Here is a 15,601-nt window from a genome sequence, read left to right on the forward strand (position 1 = left end):
CTGACCCACTGGAATTGTGATACAGTGAATAATAAGTGAAATAATCTGTCTGTAAACAATTGTTGGAAAAATGACTTGTGTCATGCACAAAGTAGATGTCCTAACCGACTTGCCAAAACTATAGTTTGTTAACAAGAAATTTCTGGAGTGGTTGAAAAATGAGTTTTAATGACTCCAACCTAAGTGTATGTAAACTTCCAACTTCAACTGTATATAGCCTCGCTACTGTTATTTTACTGCTGCTCTTTAATTATTTGTTATTATTATTTTATTAAACGTAGACTTATTTTTCTTAAAACTGCATTGTTGGTTATGGGCTTCTAAGTAAGCATTTCACTGTAAGGTCTACACCTGTTTGTATTCGGCACATGTGACAAATAACATTTGAATTGAATGAGTAGTTATGTCCAAACTTTTGACTGGTACTGTAGGTGATTTGCAGTGTAGCAGGCCTGCGTGATCAGACACAGACAGACAGACTGACTCACCTGTCCTGGTCATCTATGATGGTCACGTTGATGAAACTGGTGTTGTGGCCGTGGAGGAAGGTGAGCGAGCCATTGGCCAGGCCGAAGTCCAGGCCTGGGCTGGCCGTCAGGCCCCTGGATATGTACTCTGCTGTGACCAGGCCGTAGGAACCCACCCTCCTCACCACCGGGATAGACACACTGCCCACATCCTCCTCCACTGGAAATAACAGAAAGGAGAGAAGAGAAATGGCACTAATGGGGCTCTGGTAAAAAGTAGTGCACTATATATGAGAGTGTTTCTCAATCCTGGTAACACACCTGATTCAAATCAAAGGCTTAATGATGAGTTGAGTATTTGAATAAAGTGTGTTAGTGCTAGAGGTGGAAGAAATGCACATATGTTTAGGCAAATGAATGGTTAGCAGAGTAGAACACTTGAAAAATAAAAAGAGACTGATGAAGACAGCTTGGCTGTCAAAACGTTCATTATTAAATTATTGCATCTGAGCCCCTAGAGTGTGCGGCTCTCCTTTTCTATTTCAAGGGTATGGCAGCTTGGCTTAGCTCATCACCAACAATTTAAAATAAGGTACTAAAATCATCTAATTGCTTTATGACATGTTTATAGAATGTTAAGACCCCTATTGTCTGAGACTAACGAAGCTACAGCCCCCATGGTGATAATGGCAGGAGTCAATTTAGATTAAGCGCATTTTAGAGTTTTTAAACTGTGTAGAAATGCTGTAAAAAATTGCTGTCATTCATCGATAGCTTTCGGCTATTACATGGTTTTCTCATTTTGCCTGTACCCGTCATGAGGTCGCTACAACCTAGCCTATGAATTAACGTTTCCAATGTAGCTGCACAGGTCAAGACAATTTTGAATAATCTAGGTGACAGACAGTGACATATTCAATACTGCCTTGCACACTCTTGCTTGCATCGATCTGATGTAGGGTGTAATCATTAGTCCAAGAGTTGCAAATGAGAGTTTCTATTGGACAAATTCAGGTATGTTTATCCCCGTTTTGTTCCGTTTGCTTCAGTTTAAGAAACGTTTTTCAACAGAATCGGCGTAATGAATACACCCCTGATCACACACAAACACAGTTCACTTTCCTAAGCAACCATATAAAACAGCACGATCACTTTGCTCCTTGTATATAATTCCTTCTCTAACTATCTACGCGCTCTCCTCCTCTCATCTTTTCCCTTCACTTGTGGACTTCAGTGAACGACACATCAGCTGTCTGTAACCAGGCGAAAAAACCATTCCAAGCCAAACCTTCATATCATGACTGCTAACCGCTAAGCACAGCCTACATCGTTGTCAACTCATAGTCAACATACTGTAGCTAGAACTAACGTGTTAGTAAACCCGCCACAATCATGCATTTCAGAGTACAGTCAGAACGCAGTTTAGCAGTTACACCGGCGGGCCCCACTGGCAATAAATTAATAAAACCAAAAGCTTACCTTGACTTGGAAGAGTTCCCATGTTGGATAGTCATAGCCAGCTAGCTAACATAACCCCTTTCTGTTGGAGCCAGGTGTTTGAGTAGGCTAAACTAACTAGCTGCATTCAGTGAAAGTTTTTTTTTTAAATACAACCAAATATAGCTCTCTCTCTCTCTCTCTCTCTCTCTCTCTCTCTTGCTTCTCTTTAATTTTGGAAGAAAATAATTTGTTCAAAACTGTTCAACTATTGTCTTTCTCTCTCTTTGAGTCAAATCCTCACCACATTTTATGCACTGCAGTGCTAGCTAGCTGTAGCTTATGCTTTCAGTACTAGATTCATTCTCTGATCCTTTGATTGGGCGGACAACATGTCAGTTCATGCAGTTCACGTCCACAGGAAGTTGTCATAATTACTGTGTAAGTCTATGGAAGGGGGTGAGAACAAAGAGCCTCCTAGGTCTGTATTGAAGTCAATGTACCCAGAGGAGGACAGAAGCTAGCTCTCCTCCGGCTACATCATGGTGCTACCCTACAAAGTGCTGTTGAGGCTACTGTAGACCTTCATTGCAAAACAGTGTGTTGCAATCAGTTATTTGGTGACATGGAATATATTTAGTATAGTTTGATCTAAAAAAGGATCACTTTTGAAATGTTTCAATATTTTTATTTTTATGAAATTCACTGAGAAGGATGGTCCAACCCTTCCTCCTCTGTAGAACCTCCACTGGTAAATATGAATAAAACTAAATAATTATGAGCCTATAGCCAAGGAGAAAGCTTTGAGCTGTAGGGAGAAAGGCAGGATCCATGATTGGCTGAGATAATGGAGTGGAATAATAGGGAGACTACTTTCTGAAGGACAATCCATGTTGACTCATGTTTCTACATTTGAATTATTAAAGAGATGGGTGTGGCTAAGGCTTAAGAGGGTGTGAACGTCATTTTTTCTCCTACTTGTCTCCAAAGTGGAATAACAAGTGTCTCAAAGAAGCATAACTTTCCCATGTTTCCCCCACCTGCAGTGTATTATATACCATTTTGAAGCTCTGAGTTTGGCTTTTATTTTTTATTTTTTTATTAAAATACAATCTTGAACATTTGACATAAGCTCACCTTCCTGAATTCAGTCATTTAAGTCAAATGTAATACTGCATGTACTGTAGTACTCCTTACATATTGCATTCATCCAATCACCACTCTCAGAATCCCTCTATTATGCATATCCATGGGATATTAACAGGATGACATTTCTTAAAGTGATGCCTTATGTTCGTAATAGCTATGTTGAAGAGTGTCAACGTGTTAGGGGCTTAGAGACTGACCTGTGATGTTGACAGAGTCAGGGAGGAACTCCAGAATACCCTCAGCGTTGTCACTCTTCTGGATGACGATCATGATGGACGAGATGTTGCCGATGGCTGGAGGCTGGTCTCGCTGCAGGCCGTGCTCCATCACGCTGAATTCCACAGGACTGACCACAGGAATAGCGACAGAGGTCAGGGACAACACCACCCCACCTCACACCCAGTCCAAAAAAAAAAACAGGTGGGTTAACGCTGAATGCAGTTCGCAGTGAATAAAGTAACACTCTCTAAACTTTCCATGAATTTTTCTGCAAAAGGTAGGTAGACAGTGTTTACGTGCCTTTGCCCTCCGTTACACCACTGCTCACACCCCTGCCACCCCAGAGACCAACACCTTCCACTCTTACAGTGAAGTTCACAACACTGATCACAGGAGGGTGACAGAGGTCCTTAAATCATTGACCAAGGTTGAGATTCTCCTCCCACTCACACCCCAAAACCGCACACCAACAGCTCACGGTAGAAGTTGCCCTTAGGAACAGATCTAGGATCAGCTTTCCCTCCCCAACACTTCTAATCTTAACTGGGGGGGAGAAAACAAAGAACTGACTCTTGATTAGTGTCTAGGATCCACCTACCTGTCATTGAGGAGCTCTACTGTGACGATGTTGAGGTAGAACTCCTCAGGCCCCTCTGGGAGGTCGTCGTCATGGATACTCAATGTGACACCACACGTGGTCTGGCCTGGGCTGAAAAGCAGGCGCCCCGAGGCTTCAGTGAAGTCCACTCCACTGACTGCTACACTGCTTGCTGTCTGGTAGGTCACCCACACACTCCCAAACGTGCCCATGGAACGCACCACTGTCACATTGACCTGACGGAGAAGAGAAGGGAGAGGAGGGTGGGGGGTAGGGGAAAAAGCAGGCGGCCATATCATCAACTGAATGGCAATTTGTCATGGCTGCATCATAAGCCGAATGACTTTCATGCCACTCCCTTATCCACCCTCCCTAATCCCTCCCTCCCTTAACCACCCTCCCTCGGATAGGGCAGGTCAGACTTTTCTCAGGCTCTGATAGGGCAGCAATAATAATGTAGACGTCCTCTAATGCATTTCAACACTGTGGATGTTTTTGATCATGGCCCGGGACTGCCCTGGCTCTCTCACCTTGCCCTCCTCCTCAGAGGCCCCGACGAGGCCCTGGTGGAAGGAGAACAGGCCATAGGGGAGGTCACTAGCTGCCATGGTGACTGTGGCCCGCTGGGCCGAGGGGCTGATCTCCGCCCCTGGCGTGACTGAGGTCAAGGTCAGCTGGTACACACGCCGCTCCTCCGCCATGTCATCATCCAGCGCCTGAAACAACAACATCAACAAACACCACTACCTTCAGCCTCTGTCCCCAACATCCACATCAGGATACCATTTGAAATGAATGGCCGATAGGCTACATCACTTCCCACTAGTATTCCGTTCCACAGTTGCATTGGGAATTATTCATTTTGCATTCATTTTCACTTCATAATAGGATGAGGTATGATAAGATACTGATGTTAAGACAAGATCATCGTGATGAATATCATTCCATAGTCAAAGACAGACAGCATCCGTGTTAAATGCGGTTGTCAATACCTTAAGGCGGATGGTGGCTGCAGACTGTCTGTCTCGCATGGTCACCACGCCAGACAGCTCCTCAAACTCAGAGGCCACAGCAGGAGTGATGTTCCAGTAGACCTGGATCTCTCCGAAGATGCCTGGGCCTCGTACCAGGCTACAACACACACATGCACATACACATGCACACACACACATACACAGAATTTCATCATTGCAACATACATTTCATTGACCTCTTTCTTATCAGGCAAAATAAGAGTACGCTTTTCTCAAAAGCACAACAGCAATATTCTGTACCATGGGAAAGAAATGTGCTTTACAAAGAGACTTCCCCCTTAGCAATAATATGTGTGTGTAACTGAGGCAAAGTCATTATTATCCGACGGGTGATTGGTTGAGCCTTATTGGGACATGACATCACTCCGAGCCCTTACCAAAACACAACCCTTGGATTGAAAACTTCACCTTGTAGCTGTGGTGATTAGTGACAAGGCTAAAACCAGTAGCAACCGCAAACTTCAATGACATTTATCTTAAAATCAAAAGACGGAACTAATATTCCCACACCCTAACTTTGTCGCAGAGGAGGGCTTGTTAGCTAGCTACAGGGTTTGAGTCACCTCAGCCGTTTTCTTATAAACACCCCAGCAAGCAACGCAGTGACCAACGCATTTAGAAGGATAGCTAGTCACTGTAATGTAGCTACACTACATTTTATTTAATTTTTTTATTTTAACTAGGCAAGTCAGTTAAGAACAAAATCTTATTTTCAATGACGGCCTAGGAACAGTGGGTTAACTGCCTGTTCAGGGGCAGAACGAAAGATTTGTACCTTGTCAGCTCGGGGATTTGAACTTGCAACCTTTCGGTTACTAGCCCAACACTCTAACCACTAGGCTACCCTGCCGCCCCTGCTCGTCGAACATCTCATTACAAAATCATGGGCATTAATATGGAGTTGGTCCTACATTTGATGCTATAACAGCCTCCACTCTTCTGGGAAGGCTTTCCACTAGATGTTGGAACATGGCTGGAGAGACTTGCTTCCATTCAGCCACAAGAGCATTAGTGAGGTCAAGCACTGATGTTGGGCGATAAGGCCAGGCTCGTAATCAGCGTTCCAATTCATCCCAAAGGTGTTCGATTGGTTTGCGGTCAGGGCTCTGTGCAGGCCAGTCAAGTTCTTCCACACCAATCTCGACAAACCATTTCTGTATGGATTTCACTTTGTGCACAGGGGGCATTACCACAAAGTTGGAAGCAGAGAATCGTCTAGAATGTTATTGTATGCTGTAGCGTTAAGATTTCCTTTCACTGGAACTAAGGCGTGTAGCCCAAACAATGAAAAAGAGCCCCATTCCTCCTCCATCAAACTTTACAGCTGGCACTATGCATTGGGGCAGGTAGCGTTCTCCTGGCATCCGCCAAACCCAGATTTGTCCGTCGGACTGCCAGATGATGAAGCGTGATTCACAACTCCAAAGAAGGTGTTTCCACTGCTCCAGAGTCCAATGGCAGAGAGCTTTACACCACTCCGCCAATGCTTGGCATTGCGGCATGGTGAACTTAGGCTTGTGTGAGGCTGCTCGGCCATGGAAACCTACTTCATGAAGCTCCCAACGAACAGTTCTTGTGTTGACGTTGCTTCCAGAGGCAGTTTGGAACTCAGTAGTGAGTGTTGCAACCGAGGAGAGACGATTTATACACGCTACTCGCTTCAGCACTTGGCGGTCCCATCCTGTGAGCTTGTGTGGCCTACCACTTCACGGCTGTGCTGTTGTTGCTCCTAGACGTTTCCACTTCACAATAACAGCACTTACTGTTTACCGGGGGAGCTCTAGCAGGGAAAATAATTGCCGAACTGACTTGTTGGAAAGGTGGCATCCTATTACGGTGCCACGTTGAAAGTCACTGAGCTCTTCAGTAAGGCCATTCTACTGCCAATGTTTGTCTATTGAGATTGCATGGCTCTGTGCTCGATTTTATTACACCTGTCAGCAATAGGTGTGGCTGAAATAGCCAAATCCACTACTTTGAAATGGTGTCCACATACTCCCCTTGACCTTTTCCACATTTTGTTACGTTACAGCTTTATTCTAAAATGTATTAAATTAAACATTTTCCTCATCAATCTACACACAATACCCCATAATGACAAAGATAAAACAGGTTTTTAGAAATGTTTGCACATTTATTACAAATAAAAAACAGCAATACCTTATTTACATAAGTATTCAGACCCTTTGCTACGAGACTCGAAATTGAGCTCAGGTGCATCCTGTTTCCATTGACCATCCTTCAGACGTTTCTACAACTTGATTGGAGTCTACCTGTGGTAAATAAAATGTATTGGACATGATTTGGAAAGACACACACCTGTCTATATAAGGTCCCACAGTTGACAGTGCATGTCAGAGCAAATCGGGGGAGAAAGACCTTGGTCAGGGAGGTGACCAAGAACCAGGTGGTCACTCTGACAGAGCTCCAGAGTTCCTCTGTGGGGATGGGAGAATCTTCCAGAAGGACAACCATCTCTGCAGCACTTCACCAATCAGACCTTATTGTTAAGGTGGCCAGACGAAAGCCACTCCTCAGTAAAAGGCACATGACAGCCCGCTTGGAGTTTGTCAAAAGGCACCTAAAGGACTATCAGACCATTAGAAACATTTTTTGGTCTGATGATACCAAGATTGAGCTCTTTAGCCTGAAAGCCAAGCATCACATCTGGAGGAAATGTGGCACCATCCCTATGGGGAAGCATGGTGGTGGCAGAATCATGCTGTGGGGATGTTTTTCAGCGGCAGGGAGTGGGAGACAAATCAGGAGGGAAAGTTGAACGGAGCAAAGTACAGAGATCCTTGATGAAAACCTACTCCAGGGCACTCAGGACCTCAGACTGGGCCGAAGGTTCGTCTTTCAACAGGACAACGACACTAAGCACACAGCCAATACAACACAGGAGTTGCGTCGGGACAAGTCTCTGAATGTCCTTGAGTGGCCCATCCAGAGCCTGGACTTGAACCCGATCAAACATCTCTGGAGAGACCTGAAAATAGCTGTGCAGCAACGCTCCCCTTCCAACCTGACAGGGCTTGAGAGGATTTGCAGAGAAGAATGAGAGAAACTCCCTAAATACAGGGGAGCCAAGCTTGTCGCGTCATACCTAAGAAGACTTGAGGCTGTAATCCCTGCCTAAGGTGCTTCACCAAAGTACTGAGTAAAGGGTCTGAATTCTTATGTAAATGTGAAATTTCTGTTTTATTTATTTGTTTAATTTGCAAAAAAAATCTTAACAGACTGTTTTTGCTTTGTCATTATGGGGTATTGTGTGTAGATTGATGAGGATTTTTAAATGTGTATTTATTATTTTAGAATAAGGCTGTAACGTAGCAAAATGTGGAAAAAGTCAAGGGGTCTGAATACTTTCCGAATGCACTGTATAGTGTCGCTAACATGTTGGCTCACACATGCCAGGCAGTAGCCAACTACTGTAGTTAGCTAATAGTTAGAACATTGTGGACGCCAAACGACGCCACTATCTAGACTCGGGAGCTCATGGGCTACATTAGCCAACTGGTTAGACACGATAACACCATCGGCAACAATAACTGGCAACTAGTTAGTTTTCAGACAAATATGTTAAACTCATAGTTCGTTTCTCCACCGACTACTAAATTTAGGAGGCGAGCTAAATTACTGAAATGTAGTTAGCTGGCTCACTGGCCAGGAAGTAGCCACTACTAGCCAACTAATCATGGATTTCTTATTCTTTAATACAGTTGGGTCAACTTGATCATATCAAGCAACAGACAGTTTCTGGAAAGGTAAAAGTGCATCTGTGTAACATCACACGCCCCAGAAGGATCAACGAATCACCCAACGTAACTCATGAATATGAATGACTTTGCCCCCGGCTATCTTACGAAAGGAAATTTCTCTAACTGTACCTGATTAAAGCAGTCCCATTATAGTTTCCCTGAGGTTCTCCTATCAGGACATTCCTGGAGGCCTCAGCGATGCCCACCATTCCCAGTGCTGCACGGTCTCCCTGGATGGTGATGGTGGCCACCCCTAAAGACACACACCAACCCAGGGGACACAGTTCAGTCTAATGCCCTCCACTGGAGCTCCTTAAACACACTCCAGGTAGAAGTTGCCTCTAGGGGCACATCTAGGACCAGCTTACTCTCCCCCAATCCTAACTGTAACCATTAGGGTTGAAAATGACAAACAGACCTCAGATCAGCTTCTAGAGGAAAATGCATTCCTCTCCTCTCCATAGACCAGAGACTGTATGTGATGCAGCCCAAAGATACTGACCGTTAATGGGGTCGATGACAGCACCACTCTCTGCAGCCAGGAGCTGGACAGTGAAGTTCTCGTCTCCCTCCAACACAGCGTCAGCCAGAGCCCGGATCACCAACATTTTCCTCAACTCTGTCTGAGGTTCACAAAGTCTCACGTCAGTCTTTTCAACAAACTACTGTACATTTAGCATCAATTATTACCAAGCAGAGCAAAACACCATCAACTGACTTACTACCATCTTCCCCTTTGGCCACCCTAGCCCCACCCCCTACTGACCACACTGAAGACTAGTGTTCCGTTGAGAGGTGAAAGGTCATCCTGGGCCACGTCCTCTAGCCGCCACACCAGTGTCACCGCCCCCTCTCCTCCCGCACTGCGCAACACTGTCAGCATTGCCATGGCAGCTGGGTCACTAGTGAACGCTGGCTCGCTGATAGTGACCTGAAAGGAGATTAGTTCGTTTAGCATAATAATGGTTTATAATAAAGTTGTAATTGATTGAGTAAGATAACTGTATTCATCCTCTGTAGGGCAATATGTTGGGTATCTCACAGTCTGCTCTTGGAAGCCAAAACGGCCCAGCGGTGAATCGTTGGGGGGGATGGTGACGGTCACAGAGGTCCCCTCCCCCAGTCTGGCTCCACCAATCACATGCATTAGAGTCACACCGAAGCGCTCTGCAGACTCCACCTCCGTGTCATCCACGATACTGATGTCAATAAAGGCTTCACCCTGCAAATAGAACCAGAGTTTTTTTTACCTGAGGAATACAAGCTTCCTATCCTTCATAGAAGCTCAACTAGACCAAGTGGATCATAGTGAGGTGACCTAACTTAACTAACTACTTAACTAATCACTTTACCTGGCCATCTTGAAAGGTGATATTCCCAGAAGCAGGAATGAAGTCATCGAGGCTGGCAGTGATTGTCCGCGCCTCCCAGTACACCACCACTCTCCCAGTCCTGCCAGCCAATCGCACCACAGGTAGGCGGAGGAGGTTCCCGGGCTGGGGCACCTCATAGGCCAGTACCCCTCCGGACTCTTCCTAAGAAGCCGATACCGAAACAGAGTTGAAGCATTAACACCTGAATAGGATTAAAATACCTATTTGTATTTATTCTTTCTTTGGATAGAGTTTTCAGATCATCTCCAAACCGTAGCATCATGTACAGTAGTTACTGTTGTAATGTGTTGTGAGATACTACAGAAAGGAAGGGAGTGTTATACTTCAGCAGCATTGCTAACGTATGAGCAGAGGGAGTAGTTTGTATGTTTTTTCTGGTTGACCTGTGAGTCGCTGAACTGCAGGACCCCCCGTGGGTCGTCGTTCTCCTGGATAGTGACCACAGCCACCTCCATGCCAGGCCTCTTCACACTGGGCTGGCCAGCCCCTGTCAACCCCCCCACCAGCTCCACACCTGTGATGTTCACCAGGAAACTCTCAGCCAGCTCCGGAGCCTCGTCCTGGGGATATGCACGTGTGCATTCACACACACGCACACGCACACACACACACACACACACACACACAGCCTTGAGGACCTGAACTGATCCCATGTGGGATCATGGTAAATGCTAAATCAGGAAGAAGGGAAACCATTTTTAACACCCAACCCACAGAAATGAACTAGTAAGCTTGTCCTTGTTCCACTTCTGAAGCAACTTTACTCTCATAAATCACCTTAATAGATGCTGGCAGTTTGAGAGCACATTGAAATCAAGGCCTTGTTTTCAAGCTCCTCTCAGTCTAAACAAAACACAATAATAGTTACCATTAGTGGAGGTTAAAATAGCGACTCAGCACTGCAATTTACTGGGAACGGATCTATTCTGGTGTGACGGGAGATAAATAGCGGGTTTCCTTGGTGGAAGGCCCAGCACTGGTGGTTTTAGGCCTGGTATGGGTCTTCGCTGTAGGCAGAAAGCATCCAGAACAGGCAGAAAGCCCGGCTGTTTGCTGAACCAATCTAAATCCACACTGCTTGGGTGGGAGAGGGGAGGCGAGGTAAAGAGAGGAGAGAAGAGGAGAGGAAAGGAGGGGAAAGTAGAGAGGATTCTACTGGACTGTCCTCAGGGGTCCCAGGAGGACACCTGGTGATTGTTTGTCGATAAAGTCATATTCTATTATTTTTCGTACTGGCAGGATGGTGATGGTGACGAGGGCCATGGTGGCATGCTCCTTCATGATGACGGTGTCCTCCCGGGATGTGTAGTCCTGTGGGGTGCTGGCCTGGTTGGAGGGGGGCTGGGACAGGGCTGGTCTGGTCTGGTAGTGGACCGCCACCTCCCCGGACACTCCCTGCTCTCTCACAATGGTGAGGGTGACATTAGTGGGACTCTCTGAGGTGAAAGCAGAGGCAAACATGCACAAGGAGCGTCAGACAACACACATTAGGTAGCCTAGTGGTTAGAGCATCGGACTAGTAACCGAAAGGTTGCAAGATCGAATCCCCGAGCTGACAAGGTTAAAATCTGTCGTTCTGCCCCTGAACAAGGCAGTTAACCCACTGTTCCTAGGCTGTCATTGAAAATAAGAATTTGTTCTTAACTGACTTGCCAGGTAAAATAAATGTACAAAAATAAACAGAAACCTTACAGCCTGTGCAAGGACAGAAACAATTTGGATAATGAGTAGAAATGAGTCCTACCAATGTCATAGCTCCTGTCAAATCAAGTTATGACAACCTACCATACACTTTAGAAGCTTTAAAAATGGACATGGTTCAAATATGGCTTTCTGTTGTCCTTGATGTGTAAGATAATTGCATATGTATTGTTCTTAACTATACACAATCTCACATATTTTTTTCTTGTATAAATACATGAATATATATATATATTTTTTAAAGTCAATCTAAACAGCTGGCCTCTTACTCTGGGGCTCCTGTGTGTGGAGGTATTGGGAATCCAGGTGCCAGCCTATCACCCCATAGGGAGAACCGTTGGGCAGGATGGTGAGAAGGGCCTGTGCCCTCTGTGGGTCAATCAGCGCCCCCCTGGAGAGCTGGTCTAGGCCCACTGTGGTGACATCCAAAAGGGTAAGGGTGACCCTCTCTCTCAACTCAGGAACGCTGTCTGCTACCACGGTCATAGAGATGGTAGCCACCACCTGGCCCTCAGAAAACGTCACCTGAGATCGAAAACAGTTGACGGTGGATGATGTCAGTCCCTCTGTAGCTCAGCCAATCCAGGAAGTCAATTCACAACCAATGAACTAATCAACTAAATTGGAAATTTCACATCAGATAGTTGTTCTGTATTGCTTCTATTTCTCTACGTCTACATTTTCCTCAAAGTGAACAGTGAAAGAGATAATCCCGAGAGAGAGAGAGAGAGAAAGAGAGAGCCTCACCACTCCAGACGTGGGAAAGATGTCTTCCAGACTGCCGTTGGCTGCCCAGTGGACGGTCAGTCTGCCGAAGGTCCCTCTCCTCCTCTCGACACTCAGAGAGATAGGGTTGCTCCGCTCCAACTCCTCTACTTCCACAGATAGAGAGCCCTGGAGAGAGGCAACATCAGTGTGCAATATAAAGTAGATTTGACCATTCAAATGTATTGGAACACCGATAAATACAAACACGAACACATATACAGTGGGGAGAACAAGTATTTGATACACTGCCGATTTTGCAGGTTTTCCTACTTACAAAGCATGCAGAGGTCTGTAATTTTTATCATAGGTACACTTCAACTGTGAGAGACGGAATCTAAAACAAAAATCCAGAAAATCACATTGTATGATTTTTAAGTAATGAATTTCATTGCATGACATAAGTATTTGATCACATACTACCAACCAGTAAGAATTCCGGCTCTCACAGACCTGTTTTTCTTTAAGAAGCCCACCTGTTCTCCACTCATTACCTGTATTACCTGCACCCGTTGAACTCGTTACCTGTATAAAAGACACCTGTCCACACACTCAATCAAACAAACTCCAACCTCTCCACAATGGCCAAGACCAGAGAGCTGTGTAAAGACACCAGGGTTAAATTGTAGACCTGCACAAGGCTGGGATGGGCTACAGGACAATAGGCAAGCAGCTTGGTGAGAAGGCAACAACTATTGGCGCAATTATTCGAAAATGGAAGAAGTTCAAGATGACGCTCAATCACCCTCGGTCTGGGGCTCCATGCAAGATCTCACCTTGTGGGGCATCAATGATCATGTGTAAGGTGAGGGATCAGCCCAGAACTACACAGCAGGACCTGGTCAATGACCTGAAGAGAGCTGGGACCACAGTCTCAAAGAAAACCATTAGTAACACACTACTACGCCGTCATGGAGTAAAATCCTGCAGTGCACGTAAGGTCCCGCTGATCAAACCAGCGCATGTCCAGGCCCGTCTGAAGTTTGCCAATGACCATCTGGATGATCCAGAGGAAGAATGGGAGAAGGTCATGTGGTCTGATGAGACAAAAATATAGCTTTTTGGTCTAAACTCCACTCGCCGTGTTTGGAGGAAGAAGAAGGATGAGTACAACCCCAAGAACACCATCCCAACCGTGAAGCATTGAGGTGGAAACATCATTCTTTTGGGATGCTTTTCTGCAAAGGGGAAAGGACGACTGCACCGTATTGAGGGGAAGATGGATGGGGCCATGTATCGCGAGATCTTGGTCAACAACCTCCTTCCCTCAGTAAGAGCATTGAAGATGGGTCGTGGCTGGGTCTTCCAGCATGACAACGACCCGTAACACACTGCCAGGGCAACTAAGGAGTGGCTCCGTAAGAAGCATCTCAAGGTCCTGGAGTGGTCTAGCCAGTCTCCAGACCTGAACCCAATAGAAAATCTTTGGAGGGAGCTGAAAGTCCGTATTGCCCAGCGACAGCCCCGAAACCTGAAGGATCTGGAGAAGGTCTGTATGGAGGAGTGGGCCAAAATCCCTGCTGCAGTGTGTGCAAACCTGGTCAAGAACTACAGGAAACGTATGATCTCTGTAATTACAAATAAAGGTTTCTGTACCAAATATTAAGTTCTGCTTTTCTGATGTATCAAAAACTTATGTCATGCAATAAAATGCAAATGAATTACTTAAAAATCATACAATGTGATTTTCTGGATTTTTGTATTAGATTCCGTCTCTCACAGTTGAAATGTACATATGATAAAAATGACAGACCTCTACATGCTTTATAAGTAAGAAAACCTGTAAAATCAGCAGTGTATCAAATACTTGTTCTCCCCACTATATATATATAAATGCAAGTGACAAAAACCTCATTTGAAATGCACTGTGAATCACAGTTAAGCAACAGAGGAGGGTACCTGTGCAAAGCCTATGACTCCATGGGCGTTGTCATTGGTTGGAATAAGCACAGTCATCTGACCACCAAAGCCAATCTCAGCCCCTCCCTTGGGATTTCTTAGGACCACACGGAACTGTTCCTCCTCCTCCGGGGCATCGTCGTCGATGATGTTCACCGCAATCTCCAACTCCCGGTCACCGGGTGTGAAACGCAACTCGCCATAGCTGAGAGTGTGGCGGCAGAGAGCAAACGGACAATGGTCAGAGAAGACGACCACAACGAATTGATCAATACCTCTGGTCAGAATGTAATGGGTTGCCACGGGAACAGTGGGGCGTCATAGGTACCTGGGTATGAAGTCAGAGTGGTTGGAGACCGTGGTGAGCTCATACAGGGTTGAGCCGGAGGGCTCGGTGGCTGCTATGAGGCTCTTGGTGGTGTTGAAGTAGGGTAGAGGTAGAGAGAGGAAGTGAGAGGCTGAAGGAGACCTGAGCACCATGGCAAACAGACTGGTGTCAGACCTCCAGGAGTACAGCGCTGAGCCATTCCTCCCTGCCAGCAGGACATAGGCTGAGAGAGACACAGAGGGAGAAACAGAGACACATCTTTAGTGGGGAAACAGGGATAAGTTGTGAAATTGTTAGATATTGCTGCACTGTCGGAAACTAGAAGCACAAGCAGTTCGTTACACCCGCAATAACATCTGCTGAACACGTGTAGGTGACCAACACAATTTGATTTGATAAGACTAATAATGTTAAAGATTTGTAGGTGTCTTTGAAATAACGAGGTCGTCATCATTATAAATCGCCATCACCATGATCGTCACAATCAGTTGTGACTCTGATAGTTTTGATTGAATGATAACACCTAAGGGTCTCCGAGTTGACCCGTGTGAAGAAATTTGACCATCATTGTGTGTGTGTGTGTACTCACTGATCCCTGAGGGCAGGGTGAAGGGGTGGGCAGAGCCCAGGCCAGGGTGGGGGATAGACTGGCTGTGCTGAGGGAACTCCTGCGTGGGTCCCCATACAAACACTTCACAGGAGGGAGAGGAACCTGAGGATAGGAACACACACACACACGGATGAACGCGCCCACCCACGCATGCACACACACACACGCGCGCGCACACACAGACAGAGCTTTATGTTAGCACTCTATTCTTTCACGAGGCGGTTATGTTAAGCATGGGC

At 45.7% G+C, this 15,601-nt stretch overlaps 1 protein-coding gene across 2 annotated transcripts in view; it reads right to left on the bottom strand.

The window, feature by feature from the left end:
* The window catches only part of adgrv1 (adhesion G protein-coupled receptor V1), a 212,527-nt gene that overhangs the window by 118,246 nt on the left and 78,680 nt on the right, over positions 1 to 15,601 (bottom strand). For both annotated transcript variants that reach the window (XM_036935476.2, XM_090190170.1), the window contains 17 exons: positions 15,342 to 15,464; positions 14,753 to 14,975; positions 14,425 to 14,629; positions 12,508 to 12,654; positions 12,030 to 12,285; positions 11,293 to 11,495; positions 10,443 to 10,619; positions 10,018 to 10,200; positions 9,708 to 9,887; positions 9,432 to 9,596; positions 9,168 to 9,288; positions 8,795 to 8,918; positions 4,863 to 5,001; positions 4,401 to 4,586; positions 3,871 to 4,106; positions 3,251 to 3,399; positions 489 to 687 (listed from right to left, as the gene is read on the bottom strand). In XM_036935476.2, coding sequence (XP_036791371.2) covers positions 489 to 687; positions 3,251 to 3,399; positions 3,871 to 4,106; positions 4,401 to 4,586; positions 4,863 to 5,001; positions 8,795 to 8,918; positions 9,168 to 9,288; positions 9,432 to 9,596; positions 9,708 to 9,887; positions 10,018 to 10,200; positions 10,443 to 10,619; positions 11,293 to 11,495; positions 12,030 to 12,285; positions 12,508 to 12,654; positions 14,425 to 14,629; positions 14,753 to 14,975; positions 15,342 to 15,464 — 3,016 coding nt within the window. The remainder of the gene's footprint in view (positions 1 to 488; positions 688 to 3,250; positions 3,400 to 3,870; positions 4,107 to 4,400; positions 4,587 to 4,862; positions 5,002 to 8,794; positions 8,919 to 9,167; positions 9,289 to 9,431; positions 9,597 to 9,707; positions 9,888 to 10,017; positions 10,201 to 10,442; positions 10,620 to 11,292; positions 11,496 to 12,029; positions 12,286 to 12,507; positions 12,655 to 14,424; positions 14,630 to 14,752; positions 14,976 to 15,341; positions 15,465 to 15,601) is intronic.

Source organism: Oncorhynchus mykiss, chromosome 11 (genome assembly GCF_057628025.1).
Source record: "Oncorhynchus mykiss isolate SJ-2025 chromosome 11, ASM5762802v1, whole genome shotgun sequence".
NCBI lineage: Eukaryota > Metazoa > Chordata > Actinopteri > Salmoniformes > Salmonidae > Oncorhynchus > Oncorhynchus mykiss.